General features: G+C 30.1%; 1 protein-coding gene across 1 annotated transcript; it reads right to left on the bottom strand.

Annotated features, from left to right (window-relative positions):
- Positions 1-9,075: 9,075 nt before the first annotated feature.
- LOC124371018 lies at positions 9,076-21,129 on the bottom strand. Its single transcript, XM_046829330.1, has 2 exons — positions 21,001-21,129; positions 9,076-16,237 (listed from the first exon to the last, which is right to left on the bottom strand). Exons 1-2 carry the CDS (start codon positions 21,058-21,060, stop codon positions 15,905-15,907), a joined length of 393 nt encoding a protein of 130 aa, XP_046685286.1. The 5' UTR covers positions 21,061-21,129; the 3' UTR covers positions 9,076-15,904.
- Between the last annotated feature and the right edge of the window lie 639 nt (positions 21,130-21,768).

Here is a 21,768-nt window from a genome sequence, read left to right as displayed (position 1 = left end):
ACTGTGTAGGGCCAAAATTTATCCTTGTGGTGTACCTTATTCAATCCGCATCCAAATCAGGTTCTTTTTTGGACTTTTGTATGAAGAATAATTTTTGGTTTGTGTATTTAAAATAAGATCTGGACCAGTTCAACTCTTTCCCTTTTTGCCGAATTTTAGGTTAACCCTTCAATTGGATATTTTGAAGAGAGACTGAAGAGATAGTTAAAATTTGATTAACAACATAAAACAATATTGTTATTTTAGTAAACACCACGATACAGGTTCAGATGACTGTAATCCATGATTGAGCAGTTCGTGCCTAGAGCGTGTGAAACTCATGATTGTTGTCAGCTGTCTCTCCTGGTCACGTGACGCTCGCCACAAACCTGCCACAATTCTTGTCAACCCTGCTCAAGTTCTTGACGTACTCACGTTGTATATTTTAAAGTATCGGAATAATGGTGCAAAATGTTACTGTCAAGTAATAACATAATAATAATGTTTTTACCATAATACATAAAACCATTACAATCATATTGAATTAGTTAAACTCAGCGGTGCCACTGCGTCATTTATAATATGAATTCAAGTTAAAATATCCTCAACATTTGCAGTAAAGCTTTGATGTCTGCAGTAGCCAACAAAACCACACGTAATTTATACGTACAAAGCTTTAATGCTTTAATTGGTTGCTTGGTGTTTTCACGTGAAAATTATAGACAATTTGCTTTATATGACGTTGGTTTTTTCCGCATCTCTAGTCTTTTATATGAGCCAATCAATATAAACACAATGACAGCTTAAGAGAACAAAGGATATTTATCGTTTGATACAATCTTTTAACAAAGGTTTTTCTCTTTTTTTAGTTTATATTGTAAAAGCAAACATGCAAATATTCTTGTTGAGGGTGTTTGGCTCATATCTTGTTGGCTTGCAATGAGTTTAGTTCTGTCTTCCCAATAACAATAAAATGTTATTTGTAATTAAAACAGTTAATCGTTACAATTGTATATTTAAGTATTTAATTTAAAATGGGTTTTTAACAAGTTTTAAACACTGTATACTATAACAGTGTTGTCATATGTATCGTTGTTATAAGGTGCTATTGATACCTAGCATTCTAGTAACTTTATTATTTATTTAAAAATATATTATTTATACCGTTGTAATCGTGGCCATATGATGCCGTCAACTTCCATTGTACGTTACTGTCATACGAGTACACTATCTCGTGGTTAATAATTATTTAACGAGAACAACAAAATTAAATCGAAAATTTAATTACAACTCTGTGTAAAAGAAATTAATTACAATTATAATTATTGAAACTTAAATATATTTCAAGTGACTAGCAGTACGTCAAAGCTGCTGCAATAACTAAAACTTGAATAGCCACGTGTAGTTTCAATTCACAAATAAACATTCTAAAAATATTTTATACATTCATTTCCCAATTAGACTTAACATCTAAGCCCGCATTATTGGCCAACTCTCCCTTTGATGCTTTCTCATAGTATAATTTAATTTTTTCTTTACTTAACCGGTTAACAAGGATATCAGGTAACAAGGGTACATCGGAGAGTAAGAAGAAAATCTATGCTTAAAGTTTGGCCTTATGTCTATTTCGATATATATATATATATATATATATATATATATATATATATATAATTTTACATACAATAATTATACTGTGTAAAGTTTTATATTATTAGTGTACATTCATATTCTCTTTTACTGGCAATTATTGAAACCAAAACATTGTAATATAAAATTTGTATATACCAAAATATTTTATAAGTAAAAATAAAACAATACGAAATGGAGCCCAACTTAATCTAATTCAAGCTATGCGCAATGACTAATGAGATTAAATTTATTTTTATACAAATGCTTCAGCTGTTAATTACAATGTGGTTTTTTATTGTTAAAGATTAAAATTAAATTACTGTGAAAGTTATGTACTGTTTATATTTCAAAGCTAGCAAAGATCATTTAGTTACAAATTCTATCATTTTTAAAGTAAGCGTATTGTGAATTATTTAGTTAATTTTCGAAGCAAAAGCGTGAAAATGTGTTACTAGTACAATTAATAGAGAACTTATTCGTAAACTTTTAAACAATTATTATATAAATAAAGCGCGACAAAGAGTCTGTTGAAGTGTAATTGACAAAACGCATTTTAGGGCAAAAATGTCTTATATTCATTGTATGTAGTTCAATAAAATACTTGTCTCTCATTTCAGCACAGAAATATAAGTACATTTCTTTGGAGAAGGAAAACTGCCTTGCTCCGCAGCACCAAGGCGATAATTTCACGCTGAGGTTCCTTTTAATTATTAACATCCTACGCACTTACCAGGATTCTTACACTTGGAATTTGTAACCACATTTTGTGAGACTTCATTCTCCACTTCCTTTTCTAGTTCGTAATAAAGTTATATAATTAGTTTGAGCTTTAATCATGTTTCCGTTATTGTAAATAAGGCAGATGTACCTATAAAATGGAAAGTGACAAATCTGTGATAAAATATGTTTTATACAGTTCTTGAATTAAAAGATATACAATACATTTATATTTTATGTAGCTTTAACCATCTTAAAGTATTATCTGGTTTAATATATTGAAATCCAGCTTTAGTACAGATTTGCAAGTCATAAATTATTTAAATGATGCTTTTGCTTTTAATTATTTAACTTTTCCGGGTTGTCCTCTATTAAAGATAATAAATATTTATATGTAACATATTTTTAAGTTTTGCAGTAGTTAATATACCTTTTTTAATGAGCGGTTTAATAAAACTTCCTGAGAAATATATTGACTGTTATGGCACTGTTTCCGTTATACTACCAGACATAACATTAAAAGTGGTAACCAATACTAAAACAGGAAAATAAATTCTTTTATGAAATAGTTTGATATAATTGATGATTATTGAATTTTCAACATTGATGGTACAAGGCGAAGTTTAAGATAGTGTAGTGCGAGCCTACCGTATTCAGTCTTCCTATTAAAAAGAGAATTCTATATTTCTATTATAATTAATTGATGATAGAGAATTTATAGCCACTACATCTATTACTGTCTAACAAATAAGTTCACATTTTACTTAAAAGAAACATTATAACTGAGTTTTAAGTTGTATAGAGGTTATACAACTTAATTACTGAGCTTACAATAATATGTCGTGACAACGCGGCATAAGTGGAACATGAGTGATGTAAATAAATATGTCATTGTATAACAACATAAATCCATATTTTACTTGTAGGAAACTGTAACTGAACTGTAAGTTGTATATAGGATACATTATAATGTGTCGTGACAACGGGGAAGCTATTCTGGAACACGAGTTGTATAAATACAATTTATTATAGAATATTATATAGAAGTTTAAATTATATAATTTACAACACTGGTATTGAGAATATGCAAATTATAACCTTCTAAACAACAATATAGGTACTGCAAATATTTTTCGAAAATTATTTGATAGTCAAGTATATGTTAAATTTTGTAACATGATTTCTATCTCATAAATATATACCCAGTAAAAATGTAATACAATGTGAAACAGAGGTATGGCCGACACCAGAAAGGTTGTTTGTTTATTTAATCCGAAAACCAATCACCAGCTATGATTAAATCATAGAGATGATCATGGTTATATTATGCCTATAATTGAGCAGCTCTAATCCGTTCATGTGAAATATTAATTTCATTTTATATTTCAGCTTCTCATTATATACAATTAATTAAAACAAAAACAGCCCATCTTCCACACATTAAATTGTATTTTTTCCATTTAATTACCCAATATTTAAAAGTTCTGTTTAAAATTTTATTCTGTAATTGCATTTTAAATTTGTTCATTAATTGTGGGTTATGTATTTTACATAATAGTAAAATCAATTGGGTTTCAAAATACTTATGATGTGTCATAATATTATACTCATGCAATTGTCATTCTTGCATTTAAGCAAATTCTGCTACATAGTCTTTCAATCAATAAATATACTGATTATATTTGAGGTTGAGTGGTAGAGAGGGCTAAATAGCCCTAACTCCGCCTCTTGAATAAAGGCATATTTCATTTCATTTTTTCATTTCATTTCATTTCATTTCATTAAACGCGTGTGTAGCTCCTAAATTTATTTGTGAAAATATCTATTAGTTGTAGGAAATAAAGCAAAAACAATTCAACTTTTCTTATCTTTATTGTCACACATCAAATCAGTACTATACATAACGAAAGTTATACCTCAGTAATAACTATTGCTGGTAATTCATATTACTTTATTGTAACAAAGCCATAGGGGATTGTGGAAATATGTGTCACAATCTCAAAAGGAACGTTTCGATGAATGTTATACGCGCTCTTACTCAAGTGTTATAAGTTGAAACATAAATTTGATCATAGAAAAACGTGAAATCTCAAATTTATTAAAATGGGTAAAAGTCAAAACATTTGAATTTAAACTTTTGAGTGCTAAACCATATGTCGTATAAATTTTCGAAACGTCGTGTTTATATTTTATATCACATACCGACAGCAAACGGCCATCATCTTATATAAGTTCAAATCATTATTCATCACTAATTTACTTTAAAAAAGAAATTCCATTCAGATTTTAAAGATAATTGGTTTGTTAATACATTTACCTCAACCCAAACGTGAGAAAAACTAAATACAAAAATTGCATAATACGTACTTTAAGTTTGTGTCATGATCTTGAATAATTATGAAAATGTAACACGAATGTTGAATGTTTTGTAAACGGCGTTTAATGCTTGTTTCATTTCCTGAGAGAGACAATTTTCTTGAAACATTTCAAATATAAATACTTAAATTTTCCTTAAAACAGAAAAAGTTAGACTCCAAAGTAATCCTACAGAAAGTGCAGTACTGAAGCACTTATGAATCAGTCTGTACTGAAGTCCCGTTCAGCTCATTATTTCCGTTCAGATATAATATATGGAACATACAAAAACACCACGTCTTTTGTCAAGCCCAATACCGATAAAAGTGTATCATTTGTTTATGTATGGCGCTATCACATCAGTATGTCTAGAGCAGCTGGTAAAGGATTATAAAATAACGAATAAAGCTGCCATGATTATTCATAATTGCCAACATTTGATACAAATTCTTCCAGAACCTCCTACATTATCTTGTGCCTGTGACTTATAAAAATGTACCACGATTCTTGAACTTAATATTAAGATTTACTTAAGTAAATTTCTATTTCAGTTTTACGAAGATTTAAGATCATCGTTATGTCTCAAATCAAATCTTTTATCAGTCTTAAGGTACATAAAAATATTTAATATGAGAAATATTCATAATCAATATTTATACATGAATTTTATATTATTTATATCTGGTAAATACTACCATGTAACACAACGTTTTGGATCATTAATGGGATTACAGTCCGAAAACTTACAATATTTTTATTTTACAAGAAACTAAACAAAATTTAAAGTCTTCTAATACAATAAGATTTAAAAAATAGCATGACATATAAGATTACAATTCAGATGAACAGTTCAGAGCAAAGTTTGTTAAATAGCAAAAAAAACCTAAAAGTAACGTAATAGCTATTTGTTTCAGTTCACCAACATTTCATAATGGTAAAATAAAAACTGAAATACGCAACTTAAATTCATCAAGGTTTTAACCCTCGTGAGAACAAAAGTAAGTGATACTAGCAACCATATATTTGTTCTCTGTCTGTCTGTCCGTCCGCAAGGTTTCTGTAGAATGAATTTAGTTGTACACTTAAATTTTGCTTACAGTTTTATTTCCATATAGACAACATAGGGTTTAATGGCTATGCATTTTCTACTATGCAAGTTGGCTTAGAGTTATCGAAGGCTAAATGTGCACAGAATATGTCGAGAATGAATTGAGCTACAGGTGTACAATTTTGCATCCGACTTCAATGAAGTATGATATTACTTACGATGTTATACTACATACTTCTGCAAGTATCACAATATACAAAGGTTAATTGCATTAGTTACTGAGTTCTGTTGTAGGCTACATAGGTAATTACATATTGCATAATATAATTATGTACGTGGTAGTCTTGGAAGTACCTTCGTAACTCACACGTAAATCACACAACAACTCTCCAGTATATTTTTAGTTCTCCATTCACTATATTTATGCTGCAGTAAGAATCTCAGTTACTGATAACAAAACACATATAGAAAATATAATGGAAAAAGGACATTCGGGTAAGAAGTAGCACTTACAACACGGCAAAGTACTTGGCACGCACATTCACTGTAGATCATACTCTTGTGTCATAAAGACACGGGCTTTGTAGAAAACACACAACCATTATTTCTTGATAACGGATTTACTGGAAAATTTTACCTAGCTACTTACATGTGAACTATGTAAACATACACAGAACAAATTCGTAATGAGTAAAAATGTGGGTCCTTTTACTTTATTTAAACTATAGGTTATCATCCTTAACACTTTGCTTTTGTGAAAGGTATTACACCTTTTTTTTAGTTATTTGTATTTATTGCTATTTTGCTCCATTGGTTGAGCCGAAGTAGGATTGGAATTAGTTTTAAGATTTTTGTCGCTGCGGTCTTTGTTCCTTCTAATGTACTGTATGACCAAGGAAGTCTTTTCTACACTTTTTCACAATAATTGGTAATTGACATTGCTGGATTCACAAGTTAATTTACCAATTATCGGATAATTAATTTTTAATGTGATACTACAGAAATCTTTTGAATTTATCATTAAATTGCACGTGTTGCAGCAAAGGCTTAAAGCAAGCTTAACAGCTAAACGATTTGTTACAGTTTTGGGTTAGTTCATCAGGGGATAGTTTAAGTCTTACTAATACATTTTTTTAATTTTGAGGCTTTTTAAAAGTTACTCTAGGTGGATTACCAAATAAATTTCTTGTTACAGTTTAAGCTTGTAGAATATTATTTGCTGTTTTTTTATAAAAAAAAAAAACATAAATAACATAATAAATTTTGCCTGGTTGTTGCAGTTTCTAGGAGTACGATTTTTGGCTTTTTGCATGTTATGCTCTACTACTTTTTGAGAATATTCTCTATTCTTAAAAGCATTTTTAAATTTGTGACAGTCCATAATCTTGTTTATTACAACATAGACTTTTTGATCTAATAGTTAGACTTTTAGGATGGATTTTTTAACATAACCAGGATGTAAACTTGAATAGTGTAATATATTGTATTAAATTTGTATTTTTGACATGGATTTTTGTTTGGTGTCCCTGATCTAAAAACACATCGAAATCTAAAACGTAGCATAGTTATTATAAAATTCTGTTAAAACTGAAAAGAAATTTAATTGTTGGATACAATGTGTGAAATTTTTTCATGACATGTTTCAAAATGGTAAAAATATAGGTAATAAAGCGGAAACAAGCTAATTCTTTTACATTTCGAGGGTAAAATATGTAGTTAATCCCTCCCCCAAAAATGTACATATGATAGTGCCAGTCTGGTTTTCATTGCAGTTCCTTTAACTGATAATTGTTGTGTTTGAATCTAAAATTATTTATTGTAAGATTAAAAGGAAGTAGATGGTGGTAAATTTTTAGGTGTTAATTCATTATCACACACACGCACACGCACACACACGCACACCCACACGCACACACACCCACCCACATATGTTTATATATAGAGCAATATTTCTGTATTATTTACTTTAAGTACGGGGAAAACGTTCAATATTAGGCCAGTAATAAAATATACCGACATCTTTAAGAGATAAAAAAAAATTCAATAAGGGCGTTTAGATTGTTCAATAAACAAGCAGCTTGTTATGGCTAAAGTGGAACACTCCTGATCTAAATAAAGTCAAACAACACAAGAGAGATATTCAATAAAGTCAGGAATTATAACATGAACCGTGTAAACTGCTCTCTCAGGAGCTGTCGAGGAAAAATGGCTGTGAACGTTTTATTCTGTTAGTGGCTACATTTATCTTCCAGTATCATACCATCTATGTATGCATGTTTTATGCTATTTAGGAATCATTAAAACGCAGTGTATCCGCTTACAATATAATAATTTTAAGTATCTATGTAACCTAAAAAATTCTATGTAAAGTAAAATAAAGATTTTTTATTTTACCAGGCGAAGTTAGGGCTAAGAAGCCCTCTCTAACACTTACTCATTGTGTATTCTAAACTTTTATTTGTTAGTTCTAAGTTTGTACCTATAAATTATACCGTGATCATTGGTTTATTTGTTACTCATTTATTGTATAATAATTTAGCAGATGTTGCTATATTGCGTAAAGTATACATTTCTGAGGCACCCTCTGACCAAACGCTGTCATGTCGGTCTAGGTCAGTATCCTTGCACGGTGCATCCGCAAAAACATCATGTATACAGCTTTTGAGAATTTTAATGTAATGAGATTAAGTTAAATTTATGTAGATAAAAACTAACTATCATTAGATTAAAAATAACACAGTAGTGATTATAATAATTGATATTGAGTCCACTATTTTTACTATGATATATTACACCAGAAGTTTTAAGTTTTAATGCTCTGTCTAATAATGTGTAGACACTAATATTGCAACTATAAGCTGACGAAAAGCATCAGTGTAGCTTTTAAGAATCGAAGAAGTATCACCATGTAGCCTACACACAAATAACCTGTGGAATTAATTTTGCCTATGATTAAATTAGGATAGCATTAGTTTATATATTTTTAACCAATATTAAAAACTGTTATTTGCAATACAAGTTTATTAATTTTTCACTGAAATAAAGAATAATTATTATTATTATTGAACAGAAGATCATATTAGTAGCAACTGGGTATGAAATTCTGTTCGCAAACTTGGTACATTGACGAAGGGTTAAAGTATTTACACGGAGAGGCAGTCTACTCCATATACTACACAGTAGGCTGCTAGCTTTTCAATTTATCGTGTACGTTCGTTTGTTTAACTGCAATTTATTTAAATATCGGTAATCCAGTTCGAGTGTAGAGAGTTTTTGCAAATCAACCAATACGATAGGCATAATCAGGTATCAGGCCGTCAGGAGCTGGTAGATTTTAAAACAAATAGTAAGGAACTGTGATTTAATGTTTAGAAATGTTTTCAAAAGTAACAGTGATACAATGTTGTCTAATTCATTTTTAGAGTAGTTCTAAATCTATCATATAAATGAATTCCTATAGAATAAAACTTAGTGTTTTTTAATTATAACATTTTATTTCAGTTATCACTATTCACTGTGCATTTGACAAAAAAAAATTGATAATAATAATATTAATAACAATATTCTATATTTCTAAATTTACCGTTCAATATAAGTGGTTTCTAGAGGACAATTGATGAGTGGACTATTCATAAAAGTAACCTTAAAATAAATGATACATGCATATATTTGATATATTTACGTTTATTTATTAAAAATATTTCTAATTTTATTAAAATCTTAACCCTGAGAAAAATGTTGACTTTGCCAAGAATCCAATACATAGGGGTTTTATTGCGAACGGATATAGTTCCAGAAAAATATATGGGTCGGTGAGGCCTCTCCATACCTTTGTAAAAATTGATCAATAAAGTCCTCTGATAAAAAAATCCCTCTTCTTAATATTATTATCTTTAGTATTTAATTAAGTAGCCCAATTATAAATTTTAAGTGCTAGGATCTGGAATTAAATTAAATTTTGATTTATTTAACGTTTACTATGTTTTAACGTTGTAAAAATAGTTTCTCTGTAAAATAAAATAAAATTCATGACTGATAAATATACATATTAACTTGTACCCAATCAAAAAATCGAAAAAATTCTGACCAATTAGCATCATGGCTACCCCGAGTAACGTTATTCTGTAGAATTCCATTTACTTTTACAGTACATATTTTGTACAACAACACCATAAAAACTTGTAGAGACAAGACTATACATAAGTGTATAAATGAAATCTTTCATTGATGCTTGTTTAATGTTTCTTACAAGTTGTAAGTTTAGGAATAATTATTAAATTTGGAACTCAATTCAGAGGTATTCCTGGAGACGAGTGCAAGTTAGGTAAGATTTAGGTAGATGAATATAGTAACACAGTTCACGTTACCCTATATATTTTATTACGTTACCCAGTGTAGTAGATAGATATAGCGATTCACGTTTCTCACTAGATTACGAGCAGTGTTGTATAATATATTTCTTGAATAAAATGTAATAATGTAAATAATATTTAGCTTTATTGATTCATTTTACACCAACCTTTTATCTTGCATAATATTGAAATAAAAAACTAAAACTATTTTATTCCCTTCCACACACAATATGAGTTGATCGAGTTGGGCTTCACAAATCTGTAGTGGTGGATCTCCGCTCGGTTGTCTGATATGTTTTGAAAAGCATCATTAAAAAAATTAATATAACATTAAAAATATTTTAGCCCAATAATAAAAAGACGTGTTGAAGCATTTATTCTCCTGATATTAATACTTACAAACATCCACAAAATCCTAAAGTACAGTAAAACAAACGATGCACCCTGAATTATGTAATATTTAAATGTATACATTTACGTTTGAATAGAGAAGGGAGACAAGTAATAAGAAATATAACTGTGTCCTAAAGGTAATAATAAAATGCCCACGTTAATCATCATTCTCATTTCCGAAGTTCTGTAAGATGAACACCTCATTTCCTTCTGACTTCACCATCACCTTCTTTCACTTAGTAAGATTCTAAGACAGTCTCAGAGGATTCCGGTTCATCTCCTCTTGTTCCTTTCTTTCCTCATTTCAAGTTATTAAAGTTTGTTCAACAAGGTTTTCTTGGGAAATAATTAATTTCTAATTTCGTGGAAATATAATAAACTTAATTCCACGACTAATGTTTCTTGATAGTGTAAATGCTCTCTAAAATCTTTAGAACAATCACCTGTAGCACCTTGTTATCATTAAATCTTCTGAATCGTTTTAAATGTTTTTAATTTTGTTAAATCAATTTACCGATGAAAAATGGTGAACCAAAACAAAATTGGTGTTTCAGGGAAAACATTATTTTTTCAACGAAGTAAAACGAGGTGACAAACATTATGTTATCTTCCATAAATATCTTTTATGTATGCCCTTTTAGACTCTAAACAATATTTATTATACTGGGATTTGGGCAAGTTTCAATAATTATGTTCAGTTTATGGAATGTTTATTCCAGAGTAAACATTTTTGGGTTTTATTGTTTTATTTTTGGATTTGTATAAAATACCAGTTTTATATAAAATCCGAATGTTGTTATGTGTTTGAAATTTGAAACGGGAAAATAGTTTTGAAAACTAACTTTACTTTTTTGTGTTAAGTAGAACTTAAAAGCCATGTATCATATGTCACAGGTTTGTGTTTGAAATTGTTGAGATGCAGATCAGAGAACTTCAGGTTTGTATATCTTGTTTTTTTAAACCGGATGAAGTTATTATAAACAGATTTAATGTATTTTATTAGGCAGGGTCGCTTGTTTCTTTGTTATAGCTCTATCCGTTTTCTTAATATAGGTTTAGGCACCTTAGCTGACTCACCATATGTATACAATATGTACAATTATATACTTATATAAATGATTGAATATGTCTAGGGCTGCCTTATAAAACGATTTCTGTTATGCTAATGAAGTTTCTATTAAGTCCTATGGTTTTGCAGACGCAAGTAAACACAGTTTCCCAGCTTGTGTTCGCTTTTAGACGTGAATGTTACAATTACTTGTATATTCAAATATTTAAAATTGTATAAAATAGTTTCATAATTTATCTATTTCTACATCTTCCGGTTCTTCATTTTTAAATTAGTTTCCACTGTTGACTCTTACCGTTAAATAATAATCTGCTGATAAGGTTTTTAGAAGGCTTGGTTGATTGTAATCATGTCCGTGCGCTTAAGTGCCGGAACGGGACTCGGAATCGTTGTGTCTGATGTTTGCTTGTTGTTCCGAACTACGAACAAGTTTAAACGAGAAACAAATTATGCTTGAACATATGTAAAATACTTTATTATTTACAAATATTGTACTCCTATATCTTCTTAAATCTTTAAAACTGCTAAGTATATTCCGAAGATCCCGATGATTGAGGTCCGGATAAACGATTTTATACTGTATATACACGTTTATCTTATTGTACTTTGTGGAGGGCAATTAATAATATTAATAATGTTTAGTGTTTTTAATGAAATAATAAAAAAAACAAATGTATAATGTAAAAACGTACTAAGCCATATATAAATAATAAACATGGTTTAATATGAACTATTTCAGATCATGTTTATATTTTAATATGTATTTTAACGTGCAACGCATGCTACTAAAGTTAATAGAATGAAAGTAAAAAAACTTAATGTCTTAAAATACATGTAAAAATGATTACATATATTTAACCACAGTAAGTTGTAACTTTCATGTCGAAGTTATGGCTCGTTCACTCGAGTACTAAAGACGTCTATGCCACATGAGTGGCTCGCAAACAACAACATACATAACTCATTTGGTTTCACAACTCTTGTTTACCACACTTCAATAACTCATGTTATTTACTACGGGTTTGGTCACATAATACGATCCTTGTTATTGCTGCTTGTAAGGGATATGAAGCGTTCTAACGAAAATATTCATTTGCGAGTTGACGGACTCACTATTCCAGATATTTTCATACATGTATTTTCCTCTGAATTCTAACAATAAACTTTGAACTAACAAATATGACAGTTTTCGGAAAGTAGAAGCGTGTAGAGAACATAAAACAATTTAAACATCACTGTTATACCGGTACAACTATACTGAGCGCTACAGTATGCACGATTATTTAAACTGCTATTGTTAATAATAACATATTCGGGGGGTAGTGGTGAACATAAGTGTTGCCTGGTCTTTTAACAGTATTAATGCCTTCTTATTTTAAGATTTAAGAGATGAAACTTCACATTTATAAAAGTATATGTACTGGATTCACTCGATGTTGAGAGTACGACCCGTCTACAACGCGATGACCTTCTAAGATTGTCGCAAACTGGAGAGAGAAACTGGAGAAATCCTACATGTTCTGGATAGATTCCTGTGCGCTAAGTTCACACTTCACTCTCTCCCTGCTTGTTACACTAAACAAGAGGTATCCCTGACATGGTCGAAGAGGTTGACTTTTCTTTAAGAGCACATAAAAAATCAACAACTGGTAATAACGGCCATAAAACGTTTACTGACAATATGAAGCTTGTCTCTATATCATATCAATTGTGGGCGGCACATCATTGTCAACGATCGGTGAATCTAGTGTGGGGTATAGTGATTGTGCAATTCGAATAAAACAAATGTCAATGATAAGACAAATGCCAATAAGACAGGTGCTGACAGTAAACTAATTAACCTACCATTTCTGGCCGTGACATTAAATGTGCTCTACTTAGGTAGTAGGTTGAGTAATCCACTGTAACTTAAAGGGTTGTTTTGTTTAAAAATAATTAAAATAATTTCATAAGGCATAAACATAACGTTACAGAGCAGTTAAAATTTACATACAATGAAAAACTTAAGGAAATTTAATAAATTAAACATAGTTTGAATAAATTCTACGTGTACTCATCATGGAGTGGAAATATAATAAACAGAAATTCAAAAACAGATTTATATATTGTTAAATAGTTTATTAGAAAGGGTTTGTAAAGCGCTTGATATTTGATTTCTGTCGTGTATACATCTGAACACTGAACGATTAATTAGATCAATTTCTATGAATGAAGTGAAATTAACGAAGTGTAAGAAGAATTTATGATATAAGAGTGACCTACTGGGACATAATAAAGACATATGAGACATATGTGGAGTAAAAATCCATTGCGGTGACAGAAAAACTCTAATGTAATCGATGACTATCAGACCTTACTACAGAAGGTAGTTAGATCCTTAAGAAGGTACAGACGATTAAGGCCATCTTCCACGCTTGTATAAATCTTATTGGGAAAACTGGTTACGGTCTGCTAATTTAAGATTTTATAAGTAACTATAAGTTTGAATTTATAGTGGGTGTCTTATAGGCTAGCTTCTTACACCAATTGTACAGTGAAAAAGATCTGCTCTAAATTGACTCCAGAAATATTAAACCAAACTCAAAATTTATGGAATAGGTTATTAATTTTCAAATAATAGATAGCAATTTTTGGGAGTTTAGGTGTTGTTAGTTTTATTATAATGAAAACAATAGTAAACATGTATCCCAATATTTGGTTTAAGTTTGAAATAAAGTACATGCAGACCTGTTCTTGCCCACGTATATCTAGAATTGTTATAAAACAATACTGCACTAACTCAAAGTATTAACAAAGTAATTTTAGAGCTTCAAATAAAATAAATGATAATTTACTTTGCTTTAAATTATTATAAAAATCCTCTAGTAAAAGTCTATTGTAGAAATAATGCATTTTGGACATATTTTTATCTTTTTAAATGTCATTCTGTTAGGCACCAATCAGTACATTGATGTAACTGACATGTGAAAAAATGGAGCTATTATTCCAGAAATAATTTTAGTAATACGATAGTTATAGTGAGTTACCAAGAACGAATGGAGATTTCCTGCTAGAGATGAAGGAAATAATGGACTTAATTAAGGTTTTTATATAAACGTAGTCACTGTCCCAAATGTTAACCTTCTATAAATTGAAGACAGAATTGTTGGTTTTGATAAAATGCACTTTATATCTAAAAATGGTGACGTTAAAATAAAAAGTATTTAACAATTAAATATTAATCCATTTTACCATTGCCTAATCCACCAGAAGATCCCATAAATATACTTTTAGTATATGTAAATAAAATAATCGTATAATATTTAGCTATAAAATTAGACATACGAAATGTGTAATTTATTCTCCTGTAACGGTATTACGATAGGTGGTTTTTGAGATATGCAGGAAAACCTTTTTTAATACAACGGCCATAATTTTATTATAAGCAAGAATTGAAAGTAAGTCGATTTTTATTTTGTAACAAAAGGTAATATTAGGCTTTACAATATTAGAAAACCATTAGAATTATTTAATTTTTATAAACAACAGAATCACATATCGATGACAAGAATAACTTTGGTGAGAGATTGTGTAATATAGAGATAATCCAGTGTACTAAATGGAATTGATGTCATAGAGGAAAATATATTGTTAAACGTATTGAAATAAAACTTTTTGTCCTGTTCGCCAAAAGTTTCCTGGAAAACACATTCAGATATGTTACATATACTTAAACCTCATTTTTCCTCAACGAATGAGTCACTGACTCCCGATAGTAAAATAGTTCGGGGTTGTCTGTAACATAGATCACTAGCAGCACTAGTAGTGCATAAAATTTCACAGTTGGCTAGTCTAATGTTTTAAGTGATTTGAATTGTTGAACGCAAAGATTGTGAACAGTGGATACAAATTACTACAACATTTTGAAAACATACTTTTAGTATTTGAGGTGTTAATCCAAAAGTATAAAACAATTTCAAACTTCAGATATTTTAATATGTAATATATGCACGTTTAATATGTCAGTTGGCACGTTCATAACTTACAATTACATGTAGTTATCCGTGACAGTAAACATTTAACAAAATAATATTTAGTTCTACTATTCAAGAAGTACATTTATTGTTATAAATACCTCATATGAAAAATTTTCCTTAAAATCATTCATTAAGGAGTTGCTTTCAATAAAAAAATTCCTTACAATACTATATTGCTTTTTTTTAAATTGCATTAAATGAAGTGGCCAATATTTTTGTATTTAATATATAAGTAAACAGCTTTCTCAATGGCACTCTTAGCGTTTTGCGATCACACACAATTTCTAATCACAGAATCACAGATTCTATTTATAGATTATGTTATCGTCTCATCTCTTCTACATCACCCTACGGAATCTACGCAGGTCTTTAGCTCGTTGATTCGCTGCCGCACATCGCTGACCATTCCCTCGGTACTGTCCTCCACACAGCGGCTCAGCGCCCCTCTCTGTCGGCCGCTGCTACCCTCACACTGCCGCAGCAACTCCTCCAGGTGTCTGTACGCACTGAGATGTTTATCCCTGTGGCCCTTGGAGCACCTTGACGTCGCCGCCTCCACTGTCTCAATATCCGCCAGGTACTCTGACAGCACCTGTGCCAGGCTTGAGGACTTGCTCACATCCTGCAGGATCTGTTGCCAGCCTAGTCTCGGCTCCTCGGCAATTGAGGCAGCCCCCTGGGCAAACAAACATCAAATTATGAAAAAAACATTATAAAACGTGCCATCCTCCATCCACCCCGATCTCCGATCACATGGAGCACCTGCGATTGCCCGATATCGCACCCTTGCCTGAAGAAAACCTGAGAACCTGTGCACGCGAGTCGCAACTTATAGGCTTTAAAGTCACAACTCCCCCCACCCTCACCTCATTAAGAAATTTAAATATGTAATTAAAGAACTACATGTTGAACCGTTCTACCTTATTTACCAAGAATGGTAAACATTTAATAAACATAATTTGACATAAAAAAAATTAAAACCTTAATAAGGTCATGTACACTTTATATTAAAATTTTTTTTTAAGTAGTAACGCGATAAAAGGAAAGATATCTTCCATAATTTTATAATTATTTGTAACACTTTTCTTTGCTATTACGAACAAGGACACAATAACTACAGTCTAGAGACATCATTACATTATATGCTTTTTCGAAATATGTGAGAATTACGTGGTATGAAACATTAACATGATGCTTTTCACTATCTTTTAGTCTAGCACACGTCATATATTAAATTATCAACAATCAAAATTAAAAAAAATACTAACAAATAAAAAATTTGTACTTTTAAACGTTTTCAGTAATATCTGAGTGTTGTTAAACAGTATTATGTAGTTCAAACCTGTAAAATCCGACACATGATATACCAAGAATATGAACGTTTCGTCATCCAGTTCTTGTTACTGTAATCTGAACTCATTGAAGTGACCTCTGACTAAGAAAGTGAATGAGGAAATGAGTTAGTAAGAGAATGATAAACACTGTTTTTCAGAAAAATAGGATTCACGAGTGATTTCATAGAAGGATTACATCTTGGAGTGGGGATAAAGATAACAGGCCTATGCCAGTTTTCGTTTTCTTTCTTACAACTGAGATTGTACTTAAATGATATAATACAAACACACACACACAATTTATATATATATATATATATATAAATACACTGTATGTATGTATACAGGGTGATTCATGAAGTTCTCCCCCACTTCTACAGCACATTGTACTAGTAAAAATAATGAAAAAATGTTATATAAACATAGGTCCTAAAACGCTTCGTTAGCGAGTTACAGCTAGCGAAAGATTTCGCCTGAATTCCTGGGTAAAGAGTAAAATAAAGCCATACTGAACTTTTGGAAAGGTTAATTAAGTAAGAAATATCGTGGATTCTTATGTATTTTTACCTGATAAAGCTAATAAAATAGGTTTCAGAACTGTACCTGTAGTAGTTTTTGAGGGATTCAGGGTTAAATGCAAAACATTGGGGCACGAAACAATGTTTTTTTAAGTTTGATGTACAATAACTTTGTTAAATTGGTAATAAATACATAAAATCAACAAACATTAATTGTAGAGAATTTAATTCTGAGAAAATTGATATAATCAAAGTCTAAAATAAAACAGAAATAAGTACCAAAAAATCGATTTTATTCAGTATAATACATTACTAGTTTTAAGCAAAATTAATCAGGTTGGGCCTTTTTAAGATCACAGGTACTTAAAAATTGGTGTTTACTTGTGATACTTAATAATTTACATTGTTCAATTGTTTTAAAATTCAAATAGCTATAACTACTGAATGAATCCACCTTTTGAAGTCCGGTTTGCGGCATTGTACTCTGCTAAGTAAGACCTTTAAGTTGATACCAAACTTGACCTATGCTGCTATTTAAGAATTTTGTCTGACTCCTTGTGGACCGTCCCCCAAAGGGATTATTCGGTCGGTAATTGGGCAGATGTGTGCGTTATTATCACCAGTAAGCACGTGTGAACTTTAGTATTTCTTTCTATTATGGTTCAAAAATTAAAAAAGAGGTTCCAGACTTAATTGACACCCTGTATATATATATATATATATATATAAAATAAAATGGTTGGAAGTAGTCGCTTTTTATCACAAGTTGACTTCCTAAATAGCATATATTTATATATTTTATCGATCGGGGTAAGAATGAAATTTTTAATACAGAACCATAAATACCTTAGACCATAGGTAGATTGCAATGACCAGAAGTGGTCGCTTTTGGCCAGAAACAGACTTTTTAGACCAACGTATGTTCACATATTCTTGATCGGGACAACAGGGGAAACATTTTTACGCCACCAAAATTACCTTAGACCAGAAATAGATGCTATTGATTGAAACAGGCTTCTCATACCCTACATAGCATTTTTTGATTAAGTTGATTTATCAGACCTCTCTTGCTATATATTTTGTATTGGGGTATAAATTAAAAACCTAATACGGCATCAAAGCACCTTTAACCAGCAGATACTCTTCGACCGACGTTTGTTATTCATATCTACATATTTATATTTAATTGATCGTATTCAAGGTCTTAAGCGTGCAGCGCTTGAAATAAGAGCTCGTTGCATTTTTGTTTAAGATTTAATCCTCTTAAACAAAAACGCTAAATTAATACAGTAATATATTCTATAACTATAATAGCATATATGTATATACTTACGATTATAAGTTACACATAATATATTACATCATTACACTGGCTTAAAATACTTCATTTTGTGCTGACAATTTTGAAGTTATCAAAATATTAAGGTATTATGCAGAGAAATTTGATAATTTCATTTCAACTCATAACTCCGAATAAAGGACTTTAAAATATTGCTCTAACTTGTACACCTATGACGTACTATGTTATTTCATAAGAAATCGTATGCTACGCCACGAGGAACTGATAGTTAAATTATATACGTAAAGTTGAATAAGAGACAGGTGTAAGATTTATTTCCTCATTCCGCACTACATGCTTTAAAAATTAGATTTAAGTAGAGTACTAAAAGATAGTATGACCGGGTTATTGATATAACATTTTATTGCTTAAATCACGCTAATACAACAATATTACAAATATTTAAATCACAATGATATCATTGAATTGCTAGTAATACTCGTATAGGCAAAAATAAATTAAAATTTGAGATTAAATAATTACGAAAACCTATTTCTTTTGGTACAAATCTGTATGTTCAAAAGTTACCATTTATTCCTTAATCCAAATTATTGAATCATTTATTATAATTCTTTGCAATTAAACGTAATTAAATAGTCACATTTGGGGTTTGGTTTATTTAATAGCCTTACTTACTAATGTTAACATTTATAAATAGTTCGTAATCAGACAATTAGATTTAAGAATGATAATTTATGTTTTATTAGGCATAGCAATGTACAAACCATATACAAAAATTCAAGAGTATATAGGTAGTGAATGAAATAAAAATATAAAGAGCACAAACATCTAGACTCGATAAGATGCTTACTGAAGGGAATAAACATTAAAAATTACTCACAAATTAGATGACATGAAATAAAGAGTTACTAGTAGCAACAGTCCGAAACCAAGCTTAACCATTGATTATAAAAACTGACTTTAAAAAGAAAAGTGCCTGCACACTTATGAAAAATAATAATAATAGGAGGTGGTACATTTACGAAGTCAACATTGCTAAAAAAAAATGTGGTTTATTTGTACCCGTATTCCCGTGATATATAATGATTACTATCACCAAAATTGTATAAAAATTCTAAGAGGACATTCATGAAAAGGATGTCCATCTTTCCGGACGTAGTGCCAGAAGACTAAATTTCATTAGGTTTTTTACGATCACCTGATAAATAAGTTAAATTCAACATCAATAGGGACACATATAGAAAAACTATTTTAAACTTTGGGAAAAAATATGTTTGAATTTCATTTAGTTAACTATAAAATACACAATTAAAATTAGACGTATCTTTAGATGGATCCAGCTATTGATGATTTGCTACACGAACTTCCTTAAAATATTCAAGTTGACCTATTTTGAGATGTATAGGACTTTTTGTTACATTTTCTGACTACGCAGTCCTTCTCAATTTACATTTTCAGTTGCTCATTTGATGGTTTATACTTTTTACATTAAGTGATATATTTTGTTTCAATTACAATAAAGTAAATGTAAATATCCAAAGTCTTTTTTTTATATTTTTCATTTTACTACTACATTCAAGAACAATTAGTGTATACATATTTTGGAAAAAATCATTATATACTTCAATGAACTGTGTATTCAACAGTTGCATCATTAGCTGTGAACGTTTCAGAGCTAGATTAACATAAATATACATACATACATATTGTTATATTTATAATTATTATATATTTATAATTATTTAAATATATATACTGTATATACAATTTCTATTAACCCGTCACATAAGACATTCTACTATCACTCACTCTATCAATGAGTTAAACAATCAAATCAATACACTGTCAACAAAGATATGGAAAGTACATTAATTAGTTGTTTGTTCGATTGATACTTAGACAATATCCTATGCAAAACAAACATTTAATGATATTGTTTCAAAATCATGTACATACTATTTCTAATGAAATATTTACTTCTCAGTAAATTGTATAACACATTTCATATCAAGAATATGTAGTTATATCATCATAGGTTATATGACATATCAAGATTATATGAGTATATATGATCATAAGCGTTATAATTTGAAGACCAATCCCTACGACAAGTAACTCAGTAACATTTTACATATCGTCAGTTTATATTATCGAAGCATTTTAAAATACCAGTTTCGTAAGTCTTCAACTTAAAATTAATTTCACTTGTTGATTTTGTTAGTTTACAATCACAAAAACCTGTGAATATTTCATATAAGTTATGATAATTGTAAGCACTTTAACTTACCTGAGATTGAGATGAGAATAACAAAGCGGACACTACAACCAGTGATAACATACAGCACATAGTAAAGATGAGCGACTACAATGAGAGGAGCACACTATGATAACAGCTAATACAACCGCGTCACGCCATGCTCTGCCAGAAGTCAGTGATAACTCTTATCTACTCACAGTCACGTGACATCACTCATGACTTTCCGTACAGTGACGTGCGTCATCATGGGTAATAACATTGGATTCGTGCTCTAATACTTACCTCCTGCTTAGAAGTAATCATTAGTAATGTGTAACATAATAATTTCATAAACTATACAATGCTATAAAAAGCATTCATTAAACAATTAAAATACTTGAGAAACTAAATTATTGTTCTAAAAAAGTTAAGAGGTGTCTGCTGCAGAACATCATAATTTTACCCCCACTAGAAAACACTTTTCTGCCACCGTGTTTGACAAAGAACTCTTGTATCTATTTTTAAGAATATACTTCATAAGCATCCAAACTATTTTAAAAGTTATTTGTTTATTGGTAATTTTTTAAAATCCAATTTTTCTTCGAACTCTTTAGATTAGTACTGTTAAAGAAAGCACTTTTTAAGAAATATTTTAAGATTTCGGCTTCATATGATGCACAAATAATGCTTGAAGGTTGAAAATATTTGAAGTGTAACGTTGTTATTATGACGTAAAACTCTAGGTCTTTTTTCTACAGCCAGATCTTAAGGATTTTTTGAAATCAATACATCCTTATATTAGTGTCGGCGTCACTAATA

This window comes from Homalodisca vitripennis, chromosome 1, assembly GCF_021130785.1.
Source record: "Homalodisca vitripennis isolate AUS2020 chromosome 1, UT_GWSS_2.1, whole genome shotgun sequence".
In the NCBI taxonomy this organism is placed as follows: Eukaryota; Metazoa; Arthropoda; class Insecta; order Hemiptera; family Cicadellidae; genus Homalodisca; species Homalodisca vitripennis.
Note: the sequence above shows the minus strand (reverse complement) of the source record. Positions and strands in the feature narration are given on the sequence as shown.